General features: G+C 40.6%; 2 protein-coding genes across 2 annotated transcripts in view; one reads left to right on the forward strand and one right to left on the reverse strand.

Annotated features, from left to right (window-relative positions):
• The first annotated feature begins 4263 nt into the window (after positions 1–4263).
• On the forward strand, positions 4264–15882 carry ARL1 (ARF like GTPase 1). The gene is made up of 6 exons (XM_019651872.1): positions 4264–4483; positions 6746–6883; positions 8713–8794; positions 9796–9907; positions 12776–12954; positions 13661–15882. The coding sequence occupies exons 1-6, from the start codon at positions 4480–4482 to the stop codon at positions 13689–13691; spliced, it is 546 nt and encodes a 181-aa protein (XP_019507417.1). The 5' UTR covers positions 4264–4479; the 3' UTR covers positions 13692–15882.
• Positions 15883–17526: 1644 nt separating this feature from the next.
• LOC109387761 (small subunit processome component 20 homolog) overlaps positions 17527–27470 on the reverse strand; it is a 103994-nt gene continuing 94050 nt past the window's right edge. The window contains 10 exon segments of the mRNA XM_019651865.1: positions 17527–17853; positions 18130–18275; positions 19544–19670; positions 19874–20158; positions 23046–23117; positions 23869–24056; positions 25535–25667; positions 26146–26277; positions 27046–27228; positions 27361–27430. Of these exon segments, the coding sequence (XP_019507410.1) occupies positions 17698–17853; positions 18130–18275; positions 19544–19670; positions 19874–20158; positions 23046–23117; positions 23869–24056; positions 25535–25667; positions 26146–26277; positions 27046–27228; positions 27361–27430 (1492 nt within the window). The 3' untranslated portion in view covers positions 17527–17697.

The raw sequence follows: 27470 nt of genomic DNA on the forward strand, positions 1-27470 counted from the left end.
TTAGCTTGTTTCTACTTCTTCATTGGTAACGGAGGTGGTTGGAATTGAGATTCCTTCTAGTTTTAAAATTCTGAATTTCCTTGATCTTATTGTGACTTTATAGTCAAAGGTGTTTTGAAATTATTTTCCTTGCTTAAACTGTATTAAAACATTCACATTTAAAAATTTAGTAAATTATTATGGAACTATATGATTTGAAAACGATTCAATTGTCCCCTCAACTTTTAATGAATTGTACCAATTGATCTCATTCTACCGAGAATTTGTTTGAAGCAATACCACCACCTGGTGGCTCTTTTCAACTATGGCGACTTCCTTGAAGCTAGTTTGGCCTCTCCTTTCAAATATGGGCCAGTAGTTCAGAAACGCCTATTTGAGGAAACAAGTTTAAAAATATTGCACGCTATATGTTTAAGTTAACTAATGTTTATGGCATTGGCTTTAGAAACTTATTTTACAATTCAACAAATTCTCTCAACAAATATTTGCCTAATGCCCAAGTACAAGAATAAAATAGCGAACAAAATAAACAAAAATACATTCATAAATGTTACCTTCTAGTGAAAGGAAGTAGATAATAAATAATAAGCATAGTAAGTAAATAAGTTATAACATGTCTAGTGGGAAGTCGTATTAAAAAAATCAGGATAAGGGCCGGCCGAGTGGCTCAGCTGGTTAAGAACTCGCTTGGGAGCACCAGCTCTGAGCAGCAGGGCCGCGGTTCGTATCCCACATGAGGGCCAGTGACACTGCCCTCTACAGCTGAGATGATGAACAACAGCTCAACCTAGAGCTGAGCTGCTGTAAGTCGCCGGCAACGGCATGGGCTGCCATGAGCTATGTGAGTGGCCGGCAGCCAGCGTGAGCAGCTAGTAGCCGGTGTGAGCTACAGGGAGCCGCTGACCAATGACTGGTGGCTGACTGCCTCACCCGGGTAGAGCACAATGATCATACCAACATGGGCCAGTGAAGCGACGTCCTCCACAACTAGACTGAAGAACAAAACAGCAATTTTTCTACCTGTCTGTTCCCCTTCCCCGATTCCCCAGTGCTGTTCCCCTCCCCCCAATTCCCCAATAAAATCTTTAAAAAAAATCAGGGTAAGAGGGATGTTAGGTAGGTTACAATTTTTATTTTTTATTTTATTATTATTTTTAAAGATTTTATTGGGGAATTGGGGGAGGGGAATAGTGTTGGGGAATTAGGGAAGGGGAACAGACAAGTTGCTGTCCTTTTTGTTCTTTAGTCTAGTTGTGGAGGACGTTGCTTCACTGGCCCATGTTGGTATTATCATTGTGCTCTTCCCAGGTGAGGCAGTTGCTTGCCGGCCATTGGACAGCCGCTCACAGCTGCTCTTGGCAGCTCACACTGGCTGCCGTGGGCTCACGCTGGCTGCTGGCCACACACAATAGCTTATGGCAGCCCACTGCAGCTTCACTGCAGCCTATGCCGATGCCGGCGACTCACGGTAGCCCAGCCCCAGGTTGAGCTGTTGTTCACCATCTTAGCTGTAGAGGATGCAGCGTCACTGGCCCCCATGTGGGATCTGAACCGGGGCCCTGCTGCTCAGAGCTGATGTCCCAAGCCAGTTCTTAACCAACGCGCCACTCAGCCGGCCCTAGGTTACAATTTTTAAAGAGGATGATATTTGAGCAAAGACCAGAAAGAGGTGAGGTCAATTCTACATGCTTGTCTGAAGGATAAAATTCCATAGACTTATAATCTAAATATTTAGCTTTAATTCCAGCATGCTCCTATAATTGTGCTTCCTCAAGTATTTCTTTTTTAGGAAGCAAGAACTATAATACCAGCTCAATATTAACAGGAATGACTGCATTTTGAAAAATGATGTTGCCCGAAAGATAAGGTACCTTTCCTGCAGAGTAATGGCTGTCTTTAGTTAGTATCAGAAAAAATACATGAAGTGGTAGTTTTGTTATCTTATTTTTCACCGCCTTAATGTGACATTTACACATTGAAAATTGTGTTACTATGAAAGAACTACTCTAGTCTTAGGAAATGAGAGTTGAGAGAAGGGAGGAGAAGGTTAAGGTAAGATGTAATCACTATAAAGATTAGCTAAATTCATCTAAGCTGTTTATGGCTTTATTTATAAATTTGTCTCAACACTTTTTGAATCCTTTTGAATTTTCTGTCTTAAACACCCTTGGGTTAACAAGTGCCTCTAAATGTTAGAAATTGAAAGCAGAGACTGTTTTAGAATATTCCATAGGTATAGAATAGGCCTTGAACATAGTAAATGTTTATAAGAAAGTTATGTTACTTGTCCACAACCTACTTTAGAAAATAATTTTAACGGGACACCTTATCTTAATATTTTGAGATTCTTTTCTTTAGATCAAAGGTTTCTGTGAATGGAAAAAGGGTTTTTTTTTGGTTTTCTTTTTGATGCGTCCAGGAAATTAGATCAGACCTTCACAGACAAAGCAAAAAATTAAATGGGTAAATTTTGAAAAAGAAAGTTCTTGATCAAATTGCCTAAAGGGTTTTTGTTTTTTATCACACTATTGTTTCCTTAGTGACTTACAGTTAGGTGCTTAATACACATTATGAAATGCTGAAATGCTATCTAATAGTGTTTTTTAATTTGTGTATAGCACTTCAGTTTACACAGCATCCTCACGTCTATCTTATTTGCTTATTTGGTTCAGAATATACAATGTGAATATAAAGTTTAAAGCATGTCTTTCTTTTTAGTTCTCATTTAAGGGGAATCTATTTTCAGGGAACTATGTGCATTATACTGGAAACATAAATCTGACTTGGATAGAACTTTTTAAAATTCAATTTATTGGGGTGACAATGGTTAGTAAAATTACATAGGTTTCAGGTGTACAATTCTATAATACTTCATCTATATATCACATGCGTGCTCACCACCCAGAGTCAGTTCTTCTATCACCATACATTTGACCCCCTTTTCCTTCTTCTACTATCCCCCTCGCCCTTTGACATGGACCTAAGTTTGAAGAAGCAATGGCCGACCAAGATGTGCCAATGGTAGCGGCTAATCTCGGCTAAGAGAGGGATTGGAGGGAGATGAATGGGTGAGAAAGGCCAGTGGAATCATGGCACACTGAGGTCCAATAGTTGAAACACGCAATGCTTAAGAAGCACAGCCTTAAAAAAGTCCAGGTACTTAGGTGAAGAGTTGCTCAACTGTCCCCTTCTCAAACAATAAAACAAATGACAACGCCATCTCGCTCCCTAAATTTTTCCTTGCAAGAAAGATTTCTGTGAACTTAGCATTTGCGAGTGGGAAGGGGAGATGATAGCAAAAGGCAAATCTAGTTCATGCTGATGCAACTGGAGAGGTCTAAAAATCGAAGTCAAGAACAAAACAGGCAGTCCATAAACTTCTGTTGAATGGATGAAAATCTCTATTATAAATAAAAATATAATATGCAAAGATGATATTTGGAAGGTGACCCAGGAAAGTGGTCACAACGGTTGCTGCTACGGAGAACGGCGGGATGAGGGGCTACGGATAGGTTTACTTTTCTGAGTCTTGACCAACTTGCAAGACACGCGTGCTCAGCCTTAAAAACAGAAACAAAAGATTCTAGGATAAACCCTTCTCCCCATCCTTCAAGCGTCGCCTCCTCCCACACACTTCACTGTCAAGACCTACATCACTTCCAATCAACGACCCCTGAGGAAATAGGTCTCCAACCCAAACCCCCCACGATCTGCACCAGCCCGTCCACACTGCCAATCACGGAAAGAAGCCCAGGTGCACGGTCAGGTGGAAGACCGGTGTGTGCGGGGGAGGTGCGGGGGGCGGGGGCGCGGTAACGCTGACGCTAAAAATGGCTCTTTAGCGGCCTTACGTATCAGTATGCTCCCCATTAGTGGCGCGGGAGGGGAGGCGGTCTTCCTATTATTATTACGTAGCGCCACCGCCTTTTCGGCAAAAGCACCCAGGTGCAGGTGGGTCGCCCCCGCAGGACGCTTCACAACCAGCAACCCCTGCGACGCCGCAGCCTGCGCCCACGTCCTGTCAGGCTGCCGCATCGAAGCTGGACTAGCATTCTTGGTGAGCGGATTCGCCACTTTTTGGTGTCAGAATTTAAAAACGAAACACTCAAATTTCCCTGTTTCGGAAGCCCTCCTGTCCAAGAAAACAGTAGCAGGACAGAATGTGGGGCCCTTGACTTTTTTTTCTCCCCTCTGGCTTCCACAGTATGTACCCCCAGCGCGACGCGGACCCGCATCGAAAGCTACGACACGGACGCACAGGTCGCCGTTCAGGCGCGCAGTCGCGCCGGCTGCTCGTCCCGCCCCGCCGGGTGTCCGACGTGGAAGTTGCTGGCTGACCGGGCTTCCAAGGAAACCGCCTCCCAGCCGGTGCGGGAGGCCGAGGCGAGCGGAGGCGGCGGCACCGGGCTCGAAGGAGAGTCGCTGCCGAGGCCGGGGAGCTGTCTCTGACAATCGACGAGGGCGGACAGGCGGCTCATCATGGGTGAGGGATCTGAGAAGGGCGCTTGGGCGCGCTCGAGGGGGGAGCCGGCCCGGGGCCGGGGGCGGAGGAGGAGAGGGGCCCGCCTGGGAACCCCCGAGTAGCCGGCCTCTCGCCGGAGGGCGCGCTGTGGACCTAGTTCCCCGCGGCGCTTCACCCGTGGGGGTGGCTCCTTGCTCGCTCTTTCCTCCTTCATCCCCGCGGGGCCGCGCAGCGCGGAGGGAGGCCTGGGAGCCGGCCCCGAATCCTTTCCCCCGACCGTGAACTTTCCCCTCACCAGCTCAGGCCCAGTTCCACTTGCTGGGCAGAGCTGGTCTTGCGAAGCTTGGCAACATGTCAGTCACAGGTTCGCTGAGGCTTTTTGGGTTAAAAATGAGATCTGACCCCATTGTGGAAGCTTGATATTTTCTCTCCCTCCCTCCCTCCCGCTGGTCGGTGGGACTGCATCCGTTTGACAAATCCAAAGGGAGGTGTTGCTCATGATTTTGTTTGATAGCCATCTTGGCCATTTGTCTACTTATCTGTAGCTGTTCATGTAGAGAAGAGAGTAAGACGGAGAAAGAAATGGAGAGGGTATTGCTGGTCAGTGAATGAAATTTTTATCTCAGTTTTTGGAGTGCTAATTGAGGGAGCTATTATACATTGCCATCACAAGCATCAGGTAAAGCCTTCAGCCCCGTTAGAGCCCAAAATGAAGGCGCAACTCCTTGAACTTGTTTGCAGCCCTCCAGATGAACGTGGAAATTCTTTGGCTTATTTAAATCCCTCCACGGTTTGCTGAGGCGTTTACTTCCTGCTCTGGAACATCGCAAGCGCTTTCCTGTCTTTTTCCATAACCACCTTCAGTTTTAATCTTTCGCCTTTTTTTTTTTTAACCTGTAAGATGTAGAAAGGACTTTGTCAAGTTCCTACCCCTTCTATTACACTTTCCAAGGGTTCTCTTGCTCATGGTGTGTTCATTTTTCCAGACTCGCAGCTATTAATTGTGCCATTTCTTTGTCAAATCATCATGTGTTATTGAGTGGCATCACTTCTGTTGTGAGTCGTTTTTATATTGTTAATGTAACTTTCAATCTAATGGCTTTTGGTGGGGAAGAATCAAGCCAAGGTGCTTTTTTTTGTAATCATAAAAGAAAAAAAAAAGAAAGCTGCTTTTGTTCTTAAAAGAATAATAAAGACTCTACATGTCCACCTTCCTTTCTGTTAGGGGTTATTTTACTTAAACACAGCAGGCCTCCATTTATAGGAGGCCTGCTGACACCAAGGATAATTTGTCACTTTTAATTTTTTTCCGGCTTTACTGAGGTATGATTAACAAACAAAAATTGTATGTATTTCAGGTATACAACATGATATTTTGATGTGTGTGTACCTTGTGAAATAATTACACACTCAAGCTAATTAATGCATTCATCAGTTCACATAATGTATGGTAAGAACCTCTGGAGATCTTTCTTAGCAAATTTCAAGTGTACACTACACTATTATTAACTACAGTCACCCTGCTGTACATAGGTCTCCAGAACTTACTCATTTCATAACAAAAGTTTGTGCATCTCCCCAGTTTCCCTGATTCTCCCACATCTGGTAACCACAATTCTACTCTGTTCACAAGGTCTTTTGTATTACACAGTACCTTGCATATAGGAAGCTTCCCGGACATAGTTCATGATGCAGTGAATGTAGCGTTATTTTTTAAAACGAGTGTTCTGTCAATTTTTATTTTGGTTGCTATGTCTCAGTTTCTTGTGCTAGTTATATTGCTTAACAGAAATCTCAATTATTGAAGGTGGTTCTGCTGGTACTGATGCTATATAATAATAATGAATATTATATTTGTTGTAATATAAATATGTATAACCTGTAATAATAATTAAAATAGTTGCTTTTCATGTGTGAGGACCTCATTGTCCCATTGTCATTCTGATTCACCCTTTGTTTTTTAGGGGTATTGGGGTGATCATGCTAAGCTACCCATATTCTGTTGATTAGAAAGTGAGCTCCGTGAAGGCAGTGATCATATTTCTCTTATTCATTTTAGTGTATCTTCTGTGCTTTCCCGATACAGTATGTAGGACATGGTAATGCTAATTACTTGTTTGATGTTGAATAATGTATTTCAGTTGGGCCAAAAATATGCATCTATGAATGGAAGAAAATATAGTATTTAATTTGGTATAGCTTTCAAATGGCAAGATTAAATGTTTTGTGGACCTAGTTCACAAAATGATATTTAATACAGTTTTGCTTTTATTATTTTCTTAGGTGGCTTTTTCTCAAGTATATTTTCTAGTCTGTTTGGAACCCGTGAAATGAGGATTTTAATTTTGGGATTAGATGGAGCAGGAAAAACTACGATTTTGTACAGATTACAGGTTGGAGAAGTCGTTACTACTATTCCTAGTAAGTGTTGGTATGATAAACTAATTTATAGGGGTTTCTGTTTTCCACCCAGCATAATAATTTTATTTCTGAATGAATAATTCATATAATAAAGTAATTGATAAGGTTTATAAGCTTGTAGTATGAGCATATTATTGATAACACTTTTTTTCCCATAAACTGAGAGGCATTTTGGTGTAATTTATGGACTCTGTTGCATGGCTAGGTTTTGCTGCACAGAGCTGTTTTAAAAATTGGCTTGAGGTAAGGCACTTAATCTCATTGAGAGCCAATATCTTTTTTGATAAAATCAAGATGATAAATATCCACTGGCTTTGAGGGAGAAATAAGTGTATAAAATACACTAAACCTCTTTAAAGAATTACGTAGATGTTAAGTGATATTCCATGTGAAGTAGTTTTTTCTGTATTACCATGTATTTTAATTTAAGCTTGGTTTCTCAAGTAATTCTGTTGATTACTTGTAAAGATCTGAGTTGAAGAGACTGAATGCTGAATTAATCTGGTAGCTAAAAATATCAAGAGAAGAAATACCTCAATTTTAAATCAGCTGTCAATATCTTAGAAAAATATTCTCAATAGTCCTGTTTGACTACATAAGAATACTGTTGTATTTATACTTTTCACCATTTGTTGACCTTAATTTACTTAGAGATTAATACATTTAAACTAAGTTTAAGTGTTCAGTTTGCTCGAGTATTTAAATTACGCCTGTAATGCTGTCATTCAAGATATTTCTATATTTAATAGTGTTTAAATTTCTAGATTAAAAAAAATAATTTTTTTTTTTATGAAAGAAGAACTTTTAAAACTCTGTGACCTCTTTTCTCTCTTTTTGCCACCTTCAATAAATGTCTGTTCCCGTGGTTTTAACTTCTCAAAATTGCCCATCTCATCTCTGCTGTGTCTGAGTCTTGGGGGTCCCTGCAGTCCAGGGGCTTGCCATTTCAGTGAATGCTGATTTACACCCCATGCCTGTCTTTTGCGTATAAACAGTGTTTGTAGTCCTGGCAGAAATGGTGATGACACTCCTACCTCATACTTGTCATATACACATGAATCATTTACCGATATAAACTGAAATCTAAAATAAAAATTCATAGCTGTCAGTGTTTACTATGATTTCTTTTAAGCTTATAAAATCGTAGTCATTTTTGTATATATAACTAAGTTTTTCCAGCATCTTCTGCACCTTCCCTTAGATTCCTTTCAATGAAAATAGTGATTTCCTGCCTCAGCTGTGTGGTGCCAGAGCTCCACCTAAGAAGGATGACAGGGAGAAGGGACAAGACACCTCCCTTTTGTCAATGCAGCTATGCCCTTTTACAGATGAATTCTTGAGGAAGTCTGCAGAGGGTCTGAGAGTGCCAGCCTTCGAGAACCCAGCTCCCATAAAGCAGTCTCCAGCCACTGCTATGTCCTTACCCACTGAAGTTTAGAATCTAGGCTTTCTTGGTTTTGTTCCGTTTATTTGCTGCTTACCCAAATTAAATTTTTTTATAATACCTCTGCAACTGTCCTTTCTAAATACAACTTTCAGAACACTTTTGTATGCCAGTACTGTTTTATGAGAGTTTAGCATAATACGATTTCCATTAAGCTAAGAATTATGTATTTGCAGAGATGACTGGAGACTCTTACATAACCCGAAGTAGTGCTGAACTGGCTAATTGGTGTGTGTAGCACAGCATGCTGTCTTGTCTTAAATGGAATAATATCTTAACCAATAATATGATTCAATAATTACCATTCATTGGGGAAATTCGATTGGATACTTTGAAGGTAGAATGCATTAGTCTACATAAACTATTGATTTGATTTATCTTCCAGCCATTGGATTTAATGTTGAGACGGTAACATACAAGAACCTTAAATTCCAAGTCTGGGATTTAGGAGGACAGACAAGCATCAGGTATGGTATGAAGGCCGGATTATTTTGTGGGTTTAACGTTTATTGGCTCTTGGAGGGTTAACAGCAGTAAACCAAATATATCTTGTTTTGTAATATAAGTGGAAGCCGCCTAGTTTAAAATGAGGTAAAACTGCCTGTTCTCTCAATTAAATTAAAATCTAAGGAAACCAGTTTTTCAGATATCACTTAATGAAAAGTGTTTTCATGAAAATCTTAAGACCTAATTATTTATTTTTACTAAAAAGGGCCCACCATGTAGTTCTTGTCAGCCCCTTCCTCTGTGAGACAGAGACTATACTGGGTTTCATAAAAATACCTTTCAGGCCCACCATTTAGGGCCAAAGTGAACACAGATGCTCTCTGACACCTAGGTCTCCTGCCCAGCATTTTGTGCTTGACATGGCGACGGGGAATGTTTGGTGACTGTCAGTGGTTGCTCACTATGGTACCATCTTAAGAGATTAGTAGTGCATTCCCCAGCATCCTGCTGCCTTTTCACTTGTTTTATTTCTTGAACCATTTTGAAGTCTGTTTCTAATTTTAGCCATTTCTACTTCTTGGTGTCTTTAGTGATCAATTTAATGCCTATTATATAAAATCATAGTAAAATTTTTAAGAATCCGTTCCTCTTAAGGAGTTCCTAGTTAAAGATTTATAAGATGTAATGATCAGGTCTGTGTACAACTTTTTTATCAATACGTTTAGTGATTTTATAGGTTATATATTCTCTCAGCCAAAAGTCTGAACTCATTCAGAAACTCTTTGGTCCTGTGATTTGATATTTATCAACATGCTTTTCACCCCTTGACGTCTGAGGGATATGGTATATATCCATCAGAAACAATGGCATTTTGTTTTATGGCATTGATCCCAACGTGGATGGGGGCAGGTTTGGCATGTAACCGCCCCCCATCACTGCCAAGTCCTAGCATATAAATCAACATACGCATTTCTTCTTCTTTCAAATAATAATATATTCTCCCTTTCTGAATTTTCTTTAGGCCATACTGGAGATGTTATTATTCAAACACAGATGCAGTCATTTATGTAGTAGACAGTTGTGACCGAGACCGAATTGGCATTTCTAAATCAGAGTTAGTTGCCATGTTGGAGGTAAGAAAACTATTAAAATGTGGGGAAATCATTTATATTTTCTTGCTGTTTCCATTGTTTATTCATGCAGGAATAATGAAAAGGAAAGCAGGGATTTTTTTTTTCCCTTCATGCCTTTTTTACTTTATTTTGTGCACATTATAATGGATTTTTATCATATAAAGTTTTGCATAAAAGAAATGGATTATTAACTAGTTTACAGTTCTCAAGTTGTGCTGGATTGTTAGGCTATTTGTGGTATTAGCATTTGACTTGTATAAACTTATGGAGAAATAACTAAAATTCATTAAAAAATCATTTTTTTTTTTTTAAGATTTTATTGGGGAATTGGGGGAGGGGAACAGCACTGGGGAATCAGGGACGGGAACAGACAAGTTGTTGTCGTTTTGTTCTTCAGTCTAGTTGTGGAGGACGTTGCTTCACTGGCCCAAGTTGGCACCATCATTGCGCTCTTCCCGGGCGAGGTAGATCAGTCACCAGCCTCTGGACGGCTGCTCATGGCAGCGGCTGGCTGCTCACGCTGGCTGCTGGCTACACACGGTAGCCCATGGCAACCCACTGCCACAGGGGCTGCAGCCCACGCCATCGCCGGCGACTCATGGCAGCCCAGCTCCAGGTTGAGCTGCTGTTCAGCATCTTAGCTGTAGAGGGCAGTGTCATTGGCCCTCATATGTGGGATCCGAACCGGGGCCCTCTGGCGTCCCAAGCCAGTTCTTAACCATCGTGCCACTCGGCCGGCCCAAAATCATTCATTCTTTAAGATGTAACTTTTAATTGATTCAGTCAATGAATATTTACTATCTGATAAAAAGTACAGGTAAAGTAGAGGTCAGGACTATTACATCAAAACTTATAGACAAAAATTAATTCTAAATGGCGTAAAGAATTAAATGTAGAAAATAGATACTAGGGCCGGCCGAGTGGCGCAATGGTTAAGAACTGGCTTGGGATGCCAGAGGGCCCCGGTTCGGATCCCACATATGAGGGCCAGTGACACTGCCCTCCACAGCTAAGATGCTGAACAGCAGCTCAACCTGGAGCTGGGCTGCTGTGAGTCGCCAGTGATGGCGTAGGCTGCAGCCCCTGTGGCAGTGGGTTGCCATGGGCTACCGTGTGTAGCCAGCAGCCAGCGTGAGTGGCCAGCAGCCACAGTGAGCGGCCGTCCAGAAGCCAGCGACTGATGTGCCTCGCCCGGGAGGAGCGCAATGATGGTGCCAATTTGGGCCAGTGAAGCAACGTCCTCCACAACTAGACTGAAGAACAAAAAAACGACAGCAACTTGTCTGTTCCCCTTCCCCCAATTCCAAAGCACTGTTCCCATCCCCCCAATTCCCCAATAAAAAATCTTTAAAAAAAAAATAGATATTAACTATAAGAATATATAAGTGAATATATTTAAAATTTCTGGATAGGAACGGTCTTTCTAAATCAAAGAATTGGAAGGAATTACAAAAGAAAAAATAGATTTAATTATATTAATACAAACAAAAAACCTCCAAAACTCAAAGAGGCCAGATAATATAACTTAGGGTAAAACGGAGAACCGGGACACAATTTTACAACTAGTGACTAAGGATTAGTGTTTTTAATCATGTCAAGACCTGCCACTCAATAGGTAATGAGCAGAAGGCATGAACCTACAATTCACAGGAGAAAAATATATTGCTAATAACATTCACATTTCTAATACCCTAATAATAAGCATATAATGAGCAGCTATGTTTGGAAAAATATATAATTTCCAGTTCTACCAAGGCTGCATTGAAAATAGGCACTATTGGGCCAGCCGAGTGGCACGTTGGTTAAGAGCTGGCTTGGGATGCCAACTCTGAGCAGCAGGGCCCCGGTTTGGATCCCACATTAGGGCCAATGATGCTGCGCCCTCTACAGCTAAGATGCTGAACAACAGCTCAACCTGGAGCTGGGTTGCTGTGAGTTGCTGGTGACGGCGTAGGCTGCAGCGGGCTGCCATAAGCTACCGTGAGTGGCTGGCAGCCAGCGTGAGCTGCCAAGAGCCACCGTGAGCAGCTGTCCAGTGGCCAGTGACTGATCTGCCTCACCCGGGAAGAGCACAGTGATAATACCAACATGGGCCAGTGAAGCGATGTCCTCCACAACTAAACAGCAACAAAAGGACAGCAACTTGTCTGTTCCCCTCCCCCAATTCCCCCAAAAAATTAAAAAAAAAAAAAAAGAAAATAGGCACTATTGTACATTTTGGTGGAGTTGAAAGTATTGCACCTTTTCTGGAAAGCAGGATTATGGTGAAGCTTCTTTTCTTTATACTTCTCTGTAATTTCAAATAATTTATAACAAACATTACATATTAATAATTAGGTAATATACTTTTATTTATTTTTTTAAGGATTTTATTGGGGAATTGGAGGAGGGGAACAGACAAGTTGCTGTCCTTTTGTTCTTCAGTCTAGTTGTGGAGGATGTTGCTTCACTGGCCAATGTTGGCATTATCATTCCTGGGTGAGGCAGATCGGTCTCCGGCCACTGGACGGCCACTCACGGCGGCTCTTGGCAGCTCACACTGGCTGCTGGCCGCTCACGGTAGCTTACAGCAGCCCACTACAGCAGGGGCTGCAGCCTTCGCCATCGCCGGCAACTCACAGAAACCCAGCTCCAGGTCGAGCTGTTGTTCACCATCTTAGCTGTAGAGGGCAGTGTCACTGGCCCTCATGTGAGATCCGAAGCGAGGTCCTGCTGCTCAGAGCTGGCATCCCAAGCCAACTCTTAACCAACGTGTGCCACTCAGCCGACCCTAGGGAATATACTTTTAAAATAATGTATTTTTTTGGCATTTCTTCCTAAACTCAAAGGAGTGAATTGATTAAAGGGAGTTAAATATCTTCTGTTTAGGAAGAAGAGCTGAGAAAAGCCATTTTGGTGGTGTTTGCAAATAAGCAGGACATGGAACAGGCCATGACTCCCTCAGAGATGGCAAATTCACTTGGGTTACCTGCCTTGAAGGACCGAAAATGGCAAATATTCAAAACTTCAGCAACCAAAGGCACTGGCCTTGATGAGGCAATGGAATGGTATGTTTCCAGAAACCATCTGTGCATTTGTGTGTGAGTGCAGCCGCGTGCACCCATGAAATTCCCTGTTACCTTATGAAAAGCAAATTACTTAGCAGCTCATAATATTAAGTTCCTCCAGCCTTTTCCCCACTCATCTTCATGTGTAGTCACTTTTATTTCAGTAACACCTACCTGACTATAGTTCTATAAGCCAGCTCTCTGTCATTTTTTTTTTCCCCTGCCTCACTTCACCTGTTCCTTAGCCTTCAGGACTTAGGTTAAGGCTTTCAGAGTCTTCCCTGACATACTCGTATCTTCATACCCATTGCCTTACACACCACGGTTAGATGTCCTTGTCACAGGTCAGTGACACAGGACTTGTTACACTGTCTTGTGATTGATTTGTGCATCTGCTTACTCTAGATTATTAGCTCCTTGAGGACTGAGACTAGTTTTAACCTCTGTATTATCCACATCTGGCTGGGCTGTAGTAGTAGCAGCTTGGGAAGGAGATATTTGGTCTTTTTTGATTATTCATTCAAAGCATAGACCAAGTGAAAGCTAAAAGACCCTCATCAAAACTGAGTCTACAACCTCATTTTTCTATAACTATCTTAGCCTTCATTGTTTAAAATGCTTTGGAATCCACCTCCAATATAAAATTTATAAATGATCATACCTGAAAGTTTGCAGTTGATTTTTTGAAACCATTTTCTCTTCACAGGTTGGTTGAAACATTAAAGAGCAGACAGTAATTCAATCACTTCTACTCTGAAATGAAGACTACATCACATGTCCTTTTGGAAGCAGTTAAGTGTGCTTCACACTATTAAATATTAGAACTGTGTATGATTGTTGGCATATACTGAATTGCAACATTTGTAATAAATATAAAAAATAAGTATTTGGTTGGAAGGGGCAACTCATTATGATGGAACCAGCTAAATGTCTGGTCTGTGTAATGTAAAATATTCCTTCCTTTCTTGTGTTAAGGTATATATTCTATTTGTGTGGAATTCTTATTCAAATACAGTCCTATTAAAGAATGTCCTCTTATTAAGGAAAAAACCCTCCTGTTTTTGAATTAGTGGTTGCAGCTTGTTTGAATAAACACTAAGATTTTTTTCCCCTCTAAAATAAATTAAGTTTTTCCAAAAATTAAACTCAGTAGAGTAGGCTAGTTCTTCATTTGCTTAATGACCACTTTGTTTAAGCTGTTTTGTTTAGGAGCTTTTGGTTATAGGCATGAAGTTGAAGTAATTATTTTGGTGGTTAATTTCACTGACTTATCTGTAGTTGTCATTTTATAGTACTTTATAGTTGTCGAAAGAATTTTATGTATATTGACCTAGTCGATTTGTAGGAAGAACCCTGTGATGTAAGGAGGACAGGTTGTAATGTCTTCGTTTTATGGACGTGTGGAATCTTGGGTTCTGATAAGTTAGCTAATCCAGCTGCTAGTGGGGTGGGAGCAGGGCTCCGAAGGATATTTCAGGGTTAGGAGCTTGTCCCATCAACTACACCATAAGTTCCTGAAAATGCCAACTTTGGTAACACAGACAACCTAACTCCTTAAAAAAAATTATGCTAATTGAAGTAGTGTACATTCAAAATGTCTATAAATTTATTTGTCCATACTAGTAAACGTAGTAAAAACAATCCTAAATTGTTATATTTGATGAATTCACAACACACTAAAGAAAGAATTCACATTGAAGGAAATAAAAAAAGATTTATTTTAAGAAGCATTGTAAAAGATGTCTTTTATTCTTTTAACCTACTTGCAACTGGACATGTAAATTTGGTGAAAAGTCAAAATCTTATTGGTTCTACAGGGAGAAATTAAGCATTCTTGGTTTTAAAAATTAGGCTTACTGCTAGGCTAGCAAAAGAATTATGTTCAAAGGAACGTTTCCAGCTGCCCCAGTCTACCACAGGATTGGCTACAGCGTGACAGAAGTAAATATAGTCCTTAGTAACTACTAAAATTGGGGAGAATTCTTTTCATTTTTTAAGTCGGACAACCAGCATTTAAAAAATTAGATGCTGGTAAAATGAAATTAATACCATTGTGACTCTCAGGTCTCGAGAACACCAGGGGTTCATTTCCTGCCCCTGCCACTGTCTTCCAGATGTTGGCCTCTGGCCTCTCCCCTCACACTTCTGGTCATTCTCTCAGCTCAAATGAATGTGGTTTTCTCTTTTTGTCAGTGGGGCTTTTACTCTTACTTACTCCCCAGCAGCTATTCCTAATTTGTATCAAGTGGCAAAGTAGTTCCTGGCAGTCGAGGATCATTGAGGACAGAAGCGGGGGGAAGTGGGCTCTGACAGGTAGGTGCTGTCGTGAGCCCTGAGGAGGGCATGTGAATCTATAGCAAAGGTCGGCACTTGGATAACGTTAGCTGATCTGTCTGGCTTATCACCGAGAATAGGATGGGATAAATAGAGCGTACACTTATTTTAATATGGAACAAAAGGTTCTTGTCCAGCAGGAACCACTGTGCAGGTGTGTTGCAGGACTTTGAATGTTGATATTTATAAAAATCTACCGAGTATTGTTTTGTGAGAAGCGGGAAAGGGGAAAAAGTTACCAAATTTGAAATGAGAACACAAGGGTTCTAGGCACGAATGGCTACCCCTTCAGTTTATTTTTCTCTGTAAAACAAGAGACTTGGACAAATTATATCAAAGGTTTGTTTTAGCTCTAACATTCTATTTTATAACTGGTTGATAGTTGTGCTGTGTTATGTGATCACACTGAAAAATTAAGAAATGGGGAGAGGTGGAATTCTGTTATCAGAATACCTGAGATGCACTTTAAATTGTGGAAATGTAAGCTCCTTGAGGGCAGGGACCAACTTTATTTACTGTTAGTATCCCTTGCATCTAGTGTGGTGCACCTGGCACATAGTAGGCACTCAATAAATATTTACTGATTAAAACAAAGCTGTGCTCAGTATCCCTGAGATATTTGTTCGGATTTTTGCCTTAGTGTTAACTTCTGTGTTTTTGATTTTTAAAATTTTTATAAAAGCAATGCATTTTGAACACTTAGAATTGAAACTGGCCTTCAAGATGCCCCATATTTATCTGTTTGGCACATTACAAGCCCCTGGAAGTGTGAGAACTCCTGTTTGGGAGAGAAACAAGACACTACATCAAGACACAGATGCTGAAGTTATGACTGTTTGAACATTTGATTCCTATGCTATATGCTGTAATATTCTAACCCCATAATTACAAATTCGGAGAGCAAGGGCTTTCAATCCTGGGTATGAATCCTGATTATGGCACCTCAGTCTGTTATCCTTAGGTAAATTATTTAGTCTGAGTCTGTTTCCTTATTTGTAAAATAAGAACCAATTTTAGGGCATCTCTCAGGAATACTTTGAGGATTAAACAAAAGGTATGCAAAGTGCCTGGCACAGAGAATGGCTCTTCGACTCCCTTACCAGCATATGGGGCACTAAAGAATATTGCTTCCACATCAAATGTAGAGGGAGGCGAGACCCCTCCCCCATATGGTTGAACAAGCTAGTGCCAAATCGCCCAAGTGGTTTACAAGAGTTCCCTTTGCTCTGCCATGCTCACTAACAGTGGTGATGTCAGCTGTGTCTGAAGGGTTCAAAATGGAATTTTATTCTGGTGTTAATTTGCATTTCCCCAGTTATTAATGATGTTGAATACAGGAGTGATTCAAAACATTTAACAACTAGATAGACACAGCTGATGCAGAAGGACCCCTAATAGTACAGGTATTAAGCCTTTAATTTCTGGCGTGGAGACATATGGAGTCTAGGGACTCATGTAGCTAGGGTGGCACTTGGGGGGCAGGGGGGAGGTCTCAAGGTAGTGACTATTTACCAACCGGTACATAAGTACTTCAATATTTAAGACTATTACATATCTAAATGTTAATGTTTAAGGGCCATTTCTATTTCTTCTGTGCAATGCCTGTTTTGCTCTTGCCACTCTTTTCTACTCGATCATCTTTGTTGATTCACAGGTATTCATTCTATAGCCTGGATATTACTAATCCTTTATCATTATATGCTACATACCACACCAGTTCTGTTTTTTCTGAAGTAGAAGTTCTTAATTTTAATAAAGTATAATTTATCACATGTTCCTTCTACAGATAGCACTTTTTGGGTCTTACTTTTGATAGTTGACAGGAAAACCCCTTCCTGTTCTTTTTAAAGAGCATCATGGCTAGTCTCAGCTTATCTTCTGTATATTTTTTAGATTTGGCTTACTAGGATAACACGAACTCTTCCTGGGATTTTGCTCAGATATCATTTAACCAGTGGGATCTAACTTGGGAAAAACTAGCATCTTATGATACTCAATCTTCCTATTCATGAACATGGTTATGCCTCTCCATTTGTGCAGTTTTTTCTTTTTTTGTGTGGAAATTTTTCTTAATGTCTTTTGATAGTTTTATAACTGCCTCTGTAAGGGTATTGCAAATCATTTGTTTGATCTACTCCTAACTTTTCTATTGCTATTTTAAAATGTATCTTTAGAAACAAAACATTTTTAACTATATCATTAGTGTCACATGCTTTTTAGACAGTGAAAATACAATAGTATTATGAAATGTTTTAATTAAAAAATATGAGCATTACATTAACTGTAAAATAATATACAATCTCTGCCAAAGTTTAACTTAAATAATAAAACCTGCTGTGATGTCAGACCAGCAGCTAACTGGCAAGGCCATACTTTGGGGGAAGCCGGAACACTCAGCACAGGGCTACTTTACTCCACCATTGCCAAGTCTCTCAGGCTGTGGCTCTTTTGTCTCTTGGCCTTATATCCGGGACGCAGGAACTCTATCTTTCTCTTCTTTGCTTCACTTTTATTTTTGTGTTTCTTCAGCTTTTTCTTGGCGGCAATATCAGGATTAGTTACAAACTTGAGAAAAGAACAGACATTTTATATTGCTTTCAAGTAAATGTTAAGCCAATAAAAATCAAATGCACAAATGGACCCTTTTGTTCTCTTTCAAACATCACGAATGCAATACATGCCCATTAAAGACAACCTGGAGCCCCAGCTGTAAAGTCCCCACTTCTCAAACAGCCAGTTCCTCTTTCCTCCCTGGGTAGTGCCGCACACATGCATGCACACACTCCTGGTTAAAAACAGTGATTCAACCTAAATACGAGTATTTTCAAACAGCAAACTTACCTCCAAAGCCTTCCTCTTTTTCCGGAGTGCCCTTTTCTCATTAGCCTGTTTCTGTACAGAAGCAAAGGCTAATGAGAAGCTCTCCAGCCCAACCAGCTTTTTGAGTAATTCTATGATTTCCTGGGATAGATTCTTCAGCGAAGGATCTAATCACACACAGAGTAATAATCAGAGGCAATTACATAAGAAAAGAGACATTTTAATATCTACAAAACCAACGAGCAGCACGATTTAAACTCTGGAAGCATTATCAATTTTATTACTTCAACATTAAACACTAATCTGAATCTAGCCTTTACGTTTCTGAGATGAGAGGACAAGCAAGAGTGCTGGACACATCCCCCAGGATGCAACAAGGGATCAGAGACCACGAAACAGCCTTCCCAGCAGAATCCCGGCTCAGAAGACATTAGGAATTTGAGAACTGGACGGAAATGTTTTGGGTTACCTTTATTAACCTGCTCAGCCCTGCAGATGGGGTAAAGGTAAGCGCGTTTCTCTAGGTCTTCTCTAATTCGCAGGTCACAGAGGCTTAGCTCTGACAACGTTTTTTTTGTGTGTGTGTGGATCAAAGACTCCTTTGAGAAGCTTACACAAAGCTGCGCTCTCTCACCCTTCCTTGCCTCCTCTCCCAAATGCAAATAACCCACATATTTTTGCATCAAGTTCAACACCTCTTCTAGATTCCAAGTTTCTTGACAATAGGGACAAGGCCTTTTCCACTGTTGAACCCCCACTGCCTGGCAGATATTAGGTGCTCATAAATGTTGTCTGATGAGAACCAAAGCAGACCTGACCTTCACCATTGCTTTTTTTCCTCGAAGAGGAAGGAAACTTTCAAGGCTGTGGGACTAAAACAGCTCCTGCTTTGACATTTACTTCATTTGTTTTATTTTAAAACTTTTAACATTTATTTTTAAAAACTTTATCTGCTCTCTTTCTAACCCAACCCTCAATTCCCTCTTTTCCTATTATCAAGACACATTTTAGGATCAGTGAGGGAAATGCACCCAATGCATTGGCAAAAAAAAAAAAAAAAAACAGGAAAAACTGAAGTGATATTTAAACTATTTCATATACTTTTGCCTTATAATTCTTGAGAATATAATGACTTCCCATTGTTCGTTCTTCATAGCACTATGAAGTTTAGAACCACCCCAAATTATAGTTTTCTTTGAATATTTAATCTGTGCTTAGGAGTGAAACGTTATCTTCTAGGAACATTCATTCTTAAACGTGAGAAAGCATGTAGGAGCAAGTAGGCAACGATCACACAAACGTGCCTTATTTGTTAGCTATTGTCTTGATACCTAGCAAGTTTTCCTTCCTAAAATAAACTCTGCCAAGGAGGGAGGACAGGAAGGAAGAAAAGCATTCAGGAGAGGTGCAAGGATTGAGGAGAGGCTGCCGTTACCCTGTTCCGCAAAGGTGCTGTTCAGTTCCCGGAACAAAGGGGCTATGATCACCGGGAGGTACGGCTTCACCTTGTCTGCGCCAAGGTCCATGGCCACAGCTCCGAGAAACTTAAAGATGCAGGTTCTCTGAAAATCCAGATTGTTTTTCATCAGAAGTGTTTCTCTTATACTTGCAGCCACACAGTTAATTTAGAAAACAAGGTCTGTTTTGGGGCAGACAGAGCTGCATTTTGTATTCAAAAGTTCCTAGGGACTTGGGAGGATCACCGACACCACTAAAATATTTTCTAAAAAAAGGACTACTTTCAATAACTGCATATTATTCGCACCTTTAAGGGGTTTCTCGGTGAGTAAGCAGCTTCCAGCTTTGCAATCCGGGACAACTTCTGGATCAAGTGCAGCAGCGTGGCCGGCCGGCTGTGCTCTTCCTTCTCGTCTTTGTCAGCTTCTGCCTTCTCGCGTGCACAGGCCTCGTCGTCTGCATCCTCTCCGGCCACGCCATCGCCTACAGCGGCTTCTTCCTCCACGTGCTCCTTCATCTCACCTTGCTTAGCCCCAGAATCGGGTTCCAGTAAATACAAGACTTTGGCTACAAACAGCAAATTCTTAACAACCTTAAAAATAAACAAACAAACAAACAAAAACAAGAAAAAAACTTGGCCATGAAAAAGAATGAAATCTTAACCATTCACAACAACATGGATGGACCTAGAAGGTATTGTGCTGAGTGCAGTAAGTCAGACAGGGAAAGAGAAATACCATACAATTTGACTTACATGTGTAATCTAAAGAACAAAATAAAGGAACAAACAAAATAGAAATAGACGCATAGATACAGAGAACTGATGATTGCCAGAGGGGAGGGGGGTTGGAGAGCTGGGAGAAAAGGGTGAAGGGACGAAGAAATGCAAATTAGTAATTACAAAATCATCACGGGGATGTAAAGTACACATAGAAAATATAGTCATGATGTTGTAACAACTATGTATAGTGAGTGTCAGGTGGGTACTAGACTCATCGGGGGGATCACTGCATAAAGTATATAAATGTCTAACCACTACGCTGTACAACTGAAACTAATAGTGAATGTCAACTGTAACTAAGAAAAAAAAAACTGACCAAAAAAAAAAAAAAGGAAGGGAGGGGAGGAATTGGACTTTGATTTTGAAATAAATATGGCTTGGCAAAACAGAAGCTTTATAGGTGTTCGACAACTAGAAAATAAACAACTGGGTATTGCACTATTACACTGATGATGGTCCCTTTTTTTTGGTAATTCTTCAGTTCCTCCTTATAGTGTGCCTACTAAACCCGTTTCCATGTAACTTTCGTCCAGTTGGCTTAGTTCTACCCTTTAAGGTCACACAGAGTAAACCAATTTATTCTGGACTGCCCATTTACATTTTTAAAGAAAGCTTTTATCCTCATTCCATTCAATTCATTCTTTCTTCACAGAAATGACAATTTCCATTTATTGAGAACTGATGAGAAGCATTGTATACAGCATTCCAATTCAACTTAAAATGCCCTATTAGGTACTATTATCAGGAGAGAGAATTGAGGCTGAGTTACTAAATGACTCGCCCAAAGATAAAGTGAGCGGTCAGCCAGAATTCAAAGGTCTTGAGAATTCAAACATAACTTCTAAACACTGGCTCCTCCCTCCTCAAATCCCATCTAATCCAGGTAAACAGCCCAGGGACAATTTTAGTCTCTTAATAAGGGACACATTTATTGAGTCCCTGTGACATCCATGAAATCGCAGATGTAGGTATTTCACACCCCTCATGGGAAGGAGGAAAGCATCCTGGCTGCTCCACTAGAGGTGCTGTGTCCCAAAAGTTCCCCAAATGTAGTCCTCAGAACCCCACACACTGTCCTAGTCTAGCCTGTCCATCGAGAGTTGGTGCCAAGACTATAATTTCCTTCTTTTGGAAGCCTGGATCTCCAGGAAGGCAGTCCCTGATTTGGAGGCCTTTCCCCCTGTGGCAGTCACCTCACATTGTTAACTCACTTTTAAGATTATAATGAACTAAAATCTGTACTTTCTTTCATCCTGGGTCAGTACTAGTAAATCTCCTCCTCCCTGTCCTGGGTTTGAATGTCTGTCCACTTTTATCAAAACTGATACTGTGTGAGAGCCCACCTGCAATCCACCCCAGCTGGATTTCTTTGGCCTTGCTGCTATCCACTGACTAGCCAGCCATTCCTTCCCCAACCCTGCCACAGAATGAAGCATGTTATAGCTTTATTTTAAAAAGCGATAGAAGGGCCGGCCAAGTGGCGCGATGGTTAAGAACTGGTTTGGGATGCCAGAGGGCCCCGGTTCGGATCCCACATATGAGGGCCAGTGACACTGCCCTCCACAGCTAAGATGCTGAACAACAAACAGCTCAACCTGGAGCTGGGCTGCTTTGAGTCGCAGGCTATGGCGTAGGCTGCAGCCCCTGCTGCAGTGGGTTGCCATGGGCTACCGTATGTAGCCAGCAGCCAGCATGAGCGGCCAGCAGCTACAGTGAGCGGCCGTCCAGAAGCCAGCGACTGATCTGCCTCGCCTGGGAAGAGCGCAATGATGATGCCAGCTTGGGCCAGTGAAGCAACATCCTCCACAACTAGACTGAAGAACAAAACGACAGCAACTTGTCTGTTCCCCTTCCCCCAATTCCCCAGCACTGTTCCCATCCCCCAATTCCCCAATAAAAATCTTAAAAAAAAAAAAAAAAAAGGGATAGAAGTATAAGTGTGTATGGCGCTTTAGATGTGGTATTCACCTCTAGTGCCCCTATACCTTGGTCTACATTGCTCCATCTTGTCCACGACTCACAATAGTCAAGGTCAAGTGCCTTACTCATCTCCATATACCACTTCTGTGTCACGTAAGCATTTACTAGCCCAATTGCTATATTAAAAGAGTTGAAAATGGGAGTAGCAGACCAACTACTCAAAAGCAATTTACATTTACTATGTACTTGTAAATGCCTTCTCTATATTTACATTTTACATATAGTTATAATTTTATAATATGAAAACACATAAAGCTTCTTAGTGATTGAATTATTTATCTGCTTTCTCTTAAGGACAGACAATTGTCAGGCCACACTGAAGCATGAACATTAGTGCTTTCTCTTCAAATTCTAGGGGTAAGAAATTCAATATTACAGTTTAATATAAAAATCAATGCCTTTCTTTCAAAGCTTCAGTCACAATGCGGAGCAGATATGTTAAAATTGAAGATAAAAAGATTTAATAAATAGCCTTCCACGGCATCATCTTTATTGGGAATTTTAAATGGAACCAAGAGAAATCCCAAATGGACCCCAGAGTCAATTAGATATATGTGCATAACTGAGCATGTGAGTGTATGTTTATTATTTCATTTAATTCCTCAAGCATTAAACTAGGAAAAACAAAACAAAAACCAAACACCAAATCTGATCCTATTCCTAGACTGTTGGTAGAATAGGTCCCTTGTATGTAACGGGATAGGATTATGATACTTACCTGCTCTCCCAGAGACTGATCCAAGAATTTGGAATGTAACTGATGGCAAGAGGCTAGGGAGATACTTTTCATCTGTGAAGAGAAAACGTACATTAGGAGACACAATGCAGGGCATTTCTGAGTAACTAACCATAGTAATACAACTGAGGTACTAGATTTTGCTCTGAATGACCACCTGTGCAGATCTGGAGAGGTTCTGGTTCATGAACAGAAATTGTATAACTGTTCCCTTCTACCTACCACAGACATTTAGGCCCAAGGAAACGAGATACTTTCAAGCTCTAGGGAGATAATAGATCATAATCCCTTAGATGATTAGTAGAGAGCTTTGAAACATTCTAATGCTTCTCCCTCTTTTCTTCCTTTTTACCCTCCACTCATTCAGTATTACAGAGTTCCCAGTATGAGCCAGGCGTTGTGCTGGGCCATCCTAGGAAATCAGAGATGGATGAAACATGGTCCCTACCTAACATTTTTATGAACGTGATCTCATTTAGTTATCAACAAGGTTATGAAGGAGGCAGGACAGACAATAATCATCTTATTTTCCAATGCTGATAAAGAATTTAAACATATAATAGAAGATGAACATGCTAAATAAGCAAAGCAAAAGTAATTAGACTGATCGTCTAAAAATTATCTTTGAAAAACCTTGGCCTTGAGGGTGACCCCTCTCCAGTTCCTCACATTCCTATAGATTCACATATGCAACAGGTTTTTGGCTGGAAGAATTTCTCACAAGGGCCAACCCCATATAGCTACATGAGCAGCATGAACATCCCACACAGGTCACGAGGGAAGACAAGTTTTAGAGAAGGCTTACCTTTTGGTCAAGGTCACTTGTTAGGAACCTGAATGCTACAGGCTCTGTGAGTTTCTTTTTAGTTTTTTTGGCATTCCATTTTCTAATAAGCTCCTCTGGTTGGCAAGAGGCAAAGAGCAATCCAAAAATCTGGGCCGCGGTGAGCCACACCCAGCTGTGGGGATGTCTCAGGTGGGAGTGCACGTGACCTGAAGGAACCAAGGGAACCAAAATGCATTCTCAGAGGTCTTGCAGTTTTCAGGACTCTGGTGGTAAATATGACTGATTTAGGCATTTCTGGAGTACCTATTATGTGCTTAGATTTGAGAACTAAACATGAACAAAACAGCCCCTGCTTCCCAGAAGCTCTCAAGGAGCTAGGGAGACACTAAACAACTAGAAAACCAACTCCTAACATGGTAAATGATGTGAGAGAGATACAAGTAAGTCTAAAACCAGACCAACTCGATTAAGAACGAGTTTCAGATTCAAGAGACAGAAGGTGGCAATAACATTTACAATTTTTAAATTAAAATTAATGCAGATATATATGTAGGTACACATTTGTTTCTCCTAAGTATTGAAATTGGCGGCTCCAAGTAGCTGACCAGAAAGGTATCGTTTCTTGAGGCTTTCTATGTGCCTGGCACAGGGTTAAGTGTGTTACACGCTTCATTTAGACCTCACAACAGTTCTGTGAGGCTGGAATTCTCATTTCTATTTTACATTGCAGATAAGGAAACGGATGTTCAGGAGGGACTAAGAGACATACCAAGCTGTAACAGGCAGAACCAAGCCCAGGCCCCAGCTCCATCTGGCCCCAAAGCTTGTACTATTAAATACGATCCCTTAAATGTCATACTCTAATGCTGCATGGCCACTCTCCATCTGCCACTTGGAAAGTACAGTGGAAAAACCTTGTGGTGTCAGGGAACAGGATTAAAATTCTGGATGAGCCATGTCATATCAGAGTTTTAGTCTATGCTGCTATATTTCATGAAACCAGAGTAGGCCATACAGTACCTTAGTAACTGTATTATTTCTCATAGGATCCTGAGTTCTCTTAAAATGGGTGGGTACTTAAAGCATTCATTCCATTGTCTATTTCCTACAGACTAATCAAACTCGAATGTTAAATTAAAAAACCTATAATCTTATTTTTCATTTAAAGTGATATCTTAAATGTCTCACAGGAGTGAAACGGTTTAGTAAATCATGGCACATTTACATGATGGACTATTTATAGCTATTTAAAAGGATATCTACTAAGCATATTATAGTAATATGCTTACTTAGGTACAATCAAATAGGATATAAAAGTTTATATGGAATTATGCAACAACAAAGAAAACAACAAAAAGGCTGGATGGAAATATATACCAAATTATTATCAAGTAGCAAGGAGGACTTGGGAGAATTTTTTCCTTTCTTATATCTCCCATAACTAATATTCTTTCTTTAATAAATGAAATGTATTACTTACAAAGTCATAAATATATATGTTTTTCAGAAACATTTTTACTGTAATTAATATGAAAGAGCCCTATAATTTTTTTCTCATAGGCTTTTTCTTTGACATTCTAGACTTTCTGAAGTATTCCTATTCTAATTCCCCAAATCTGTTTTCAATGGTTTTATCACAACTAACATGTTCACTTTTAGATTTAAATAAAAAGGCAACACTTACTCCAGATTTTACTCAAAGTCTCATAGGGCTTGGTGAACTGAATGATATTGCAATCCTTGATGAGTTTAGTCATCAGTGTCAGAAAACTAAACAGAAGGCGATCCGCAGCTTTTTCTTCAGTCTCTTCCACGATCTAAACACAGATTGGATGCAAATCAATCAAGACAACGACGCCAAAGTATGCGACGGACATTTTTACTCCAGCATGTAAATCTACACCAGGGTTTCTCAGCTGCAAGACAACTGACATTCTGAGTCAGATAATCCTTCGCTGTGGGAGGCTGTCCTGTGCACCAGAAGATATTTAGCAGCCTTTCCTCACTAGATGCCAGTAGTCCCCTCCCACCCTCCTGTTGTGACAACCAAAAATGTCTCCAGACATTGCTCAACCTCCCCTGAGGGGCAGAATCACCCCGCTTGAGAACCTTTGATCGTCATATACTAGGGACGATAACTTACTTTAGCCCCCATAGAAGATTCAACTACACTGAATTCTTGCTTTTATTAACAACAACAAAATCTTTGAACACATCATTTAATCTATTAGCTAGACCATCTCAAGCAAAACGATAAGAGTTAGCAGACGTTTTAGTCCCTGGCACAAAACTTACATCTTGAAAGTTCTCAGGATCCATTTCCTTCTCAATCACAGGGAGGACAATTCCAAGTCTTCTCTCGAAAGTGACGCCTTCGCTTTCCACAAACAAGCCACAGATCAGGGCAGCAAGTTGTTTACTTAAGCTCTACCAAAAAAAACACAACAAACAAACAAAACACACCACCGAAAGACAATGTCAGTACAACTTAGGAGGCTGTGTCCAAAATTGTAACATGAAGGCGTGCATGATTCTGTCCTCAACAGCTCTTCATGACGCCAGAAATCAATGGAAAATGGATCTTTGGTAGCTAACAAGAAAAATATGGAGAAATCTTCATCCCCAAGAATAACATTTTTAAAAAGGGGTATTCATCGTTATCCACTGCATGATACATTTTTTTTTCTCATTTTAAATTAAGAAAAAAGGCAAAAAGTTTCATACCATCCCTCCAGCCCCCATTCTGACTTTAACACTTAAGCCAGATATGACATGTGTTGTTTATATTCCACAGAGATGAGCCAGTGATGCTGGCGGTAGAGTCACCAAGTGGATACAATCATTGACAAAAATTACATTCCATAAACTGAATAAGCAAAACTGGAAACAAAGGTACTCATCAATGGGGGCTGGTTAAGTACATTATGAAACAGTCACATAGTGGAGTCACTGGCTGACATTAACCATGTGGTGGGCACACAGGTGATTTTTATATTACCCTCTGTAACTTCTTCTATTTTCTGAAATTTTACTATAAGAATATATTATTAGCATAATCAAATAAAAAGAATAAAGCTAGTTGGGAAAAATTAATTCAACAATGTATATGTATTCTTACTTAAGGTATGAACACCAAAAGCTAAGACTTTTCATTATACGACGAAAATACGAAATATGACGAAAAGTAATCCTAACCTTCTTTGCTCCAAACCAGGTGGTGACCATATCGAAGAGCCAATCTTTTTTCTCAAGGTTGATTTTACTGAGTAAGGATTTGATCGTCATGGATGCCATCTTTTTACACATGGCAGAGTTATCATTCACCATCATTAGACAAAGAGGAATGAAGAACATTCCACAGTTCTCATGGAGCAGCCCCTGAAAGAAAACAGGCCCTTATGAGCACACTCAGACTGGACTTCTCACAGACGCCCTAACCAGGGCGGACCGTGGGCTCCCAAAGGCTCAAGGGAAACACGGCTAGCCGTTTGTTTTTGTGATTCACGGTACCTGAGGGAACGTGTCAAAGAGATAAGCCATCATTTCCAAGGCAGACTCTCTCCCAGTCTCATGTTCATAACTAGGGCAAGAACATTAGAAGGTCTTGTTAGTATCTTTTA

The sequence above is a fragment of the Hipposideros armiger genome, unplaced genomic scaffold (genome assembly GCF_001890085.2).
Source record: "Hipposideros armiger isolate ML-2016 unplaced genomic scaffold, ASM189008v1 scaffold_168, whole genome shotgun sequence".
Classification (NCBI taxonomy): Eukaryota; Metazoa; Chordata; class Mammalia; order Chiroptera; family Hipposideridae; genus Hipposideros; species Hipposideros armiger.

Excerpts from the sequence above, each read along its gene's own strand:
- ARL1 (XM_019651872.1), top strand. Across the intron at positions 9,908-12,775 it reads AGTTAGTTGCCATGTTGGAG|GAAGAAGAGCTGAGAAAAGC; the intron begins GTAAGAAAACTA and ends TCTTCTGTTTAG. Across the intron at positions 12,955-13,660 it reads CTTGATGAGGCAATGGAATG|GTTGGTTGAAACATTAAAGA; the intron begins GTATGTTTCCAG and ends TTCTCTTCACAG.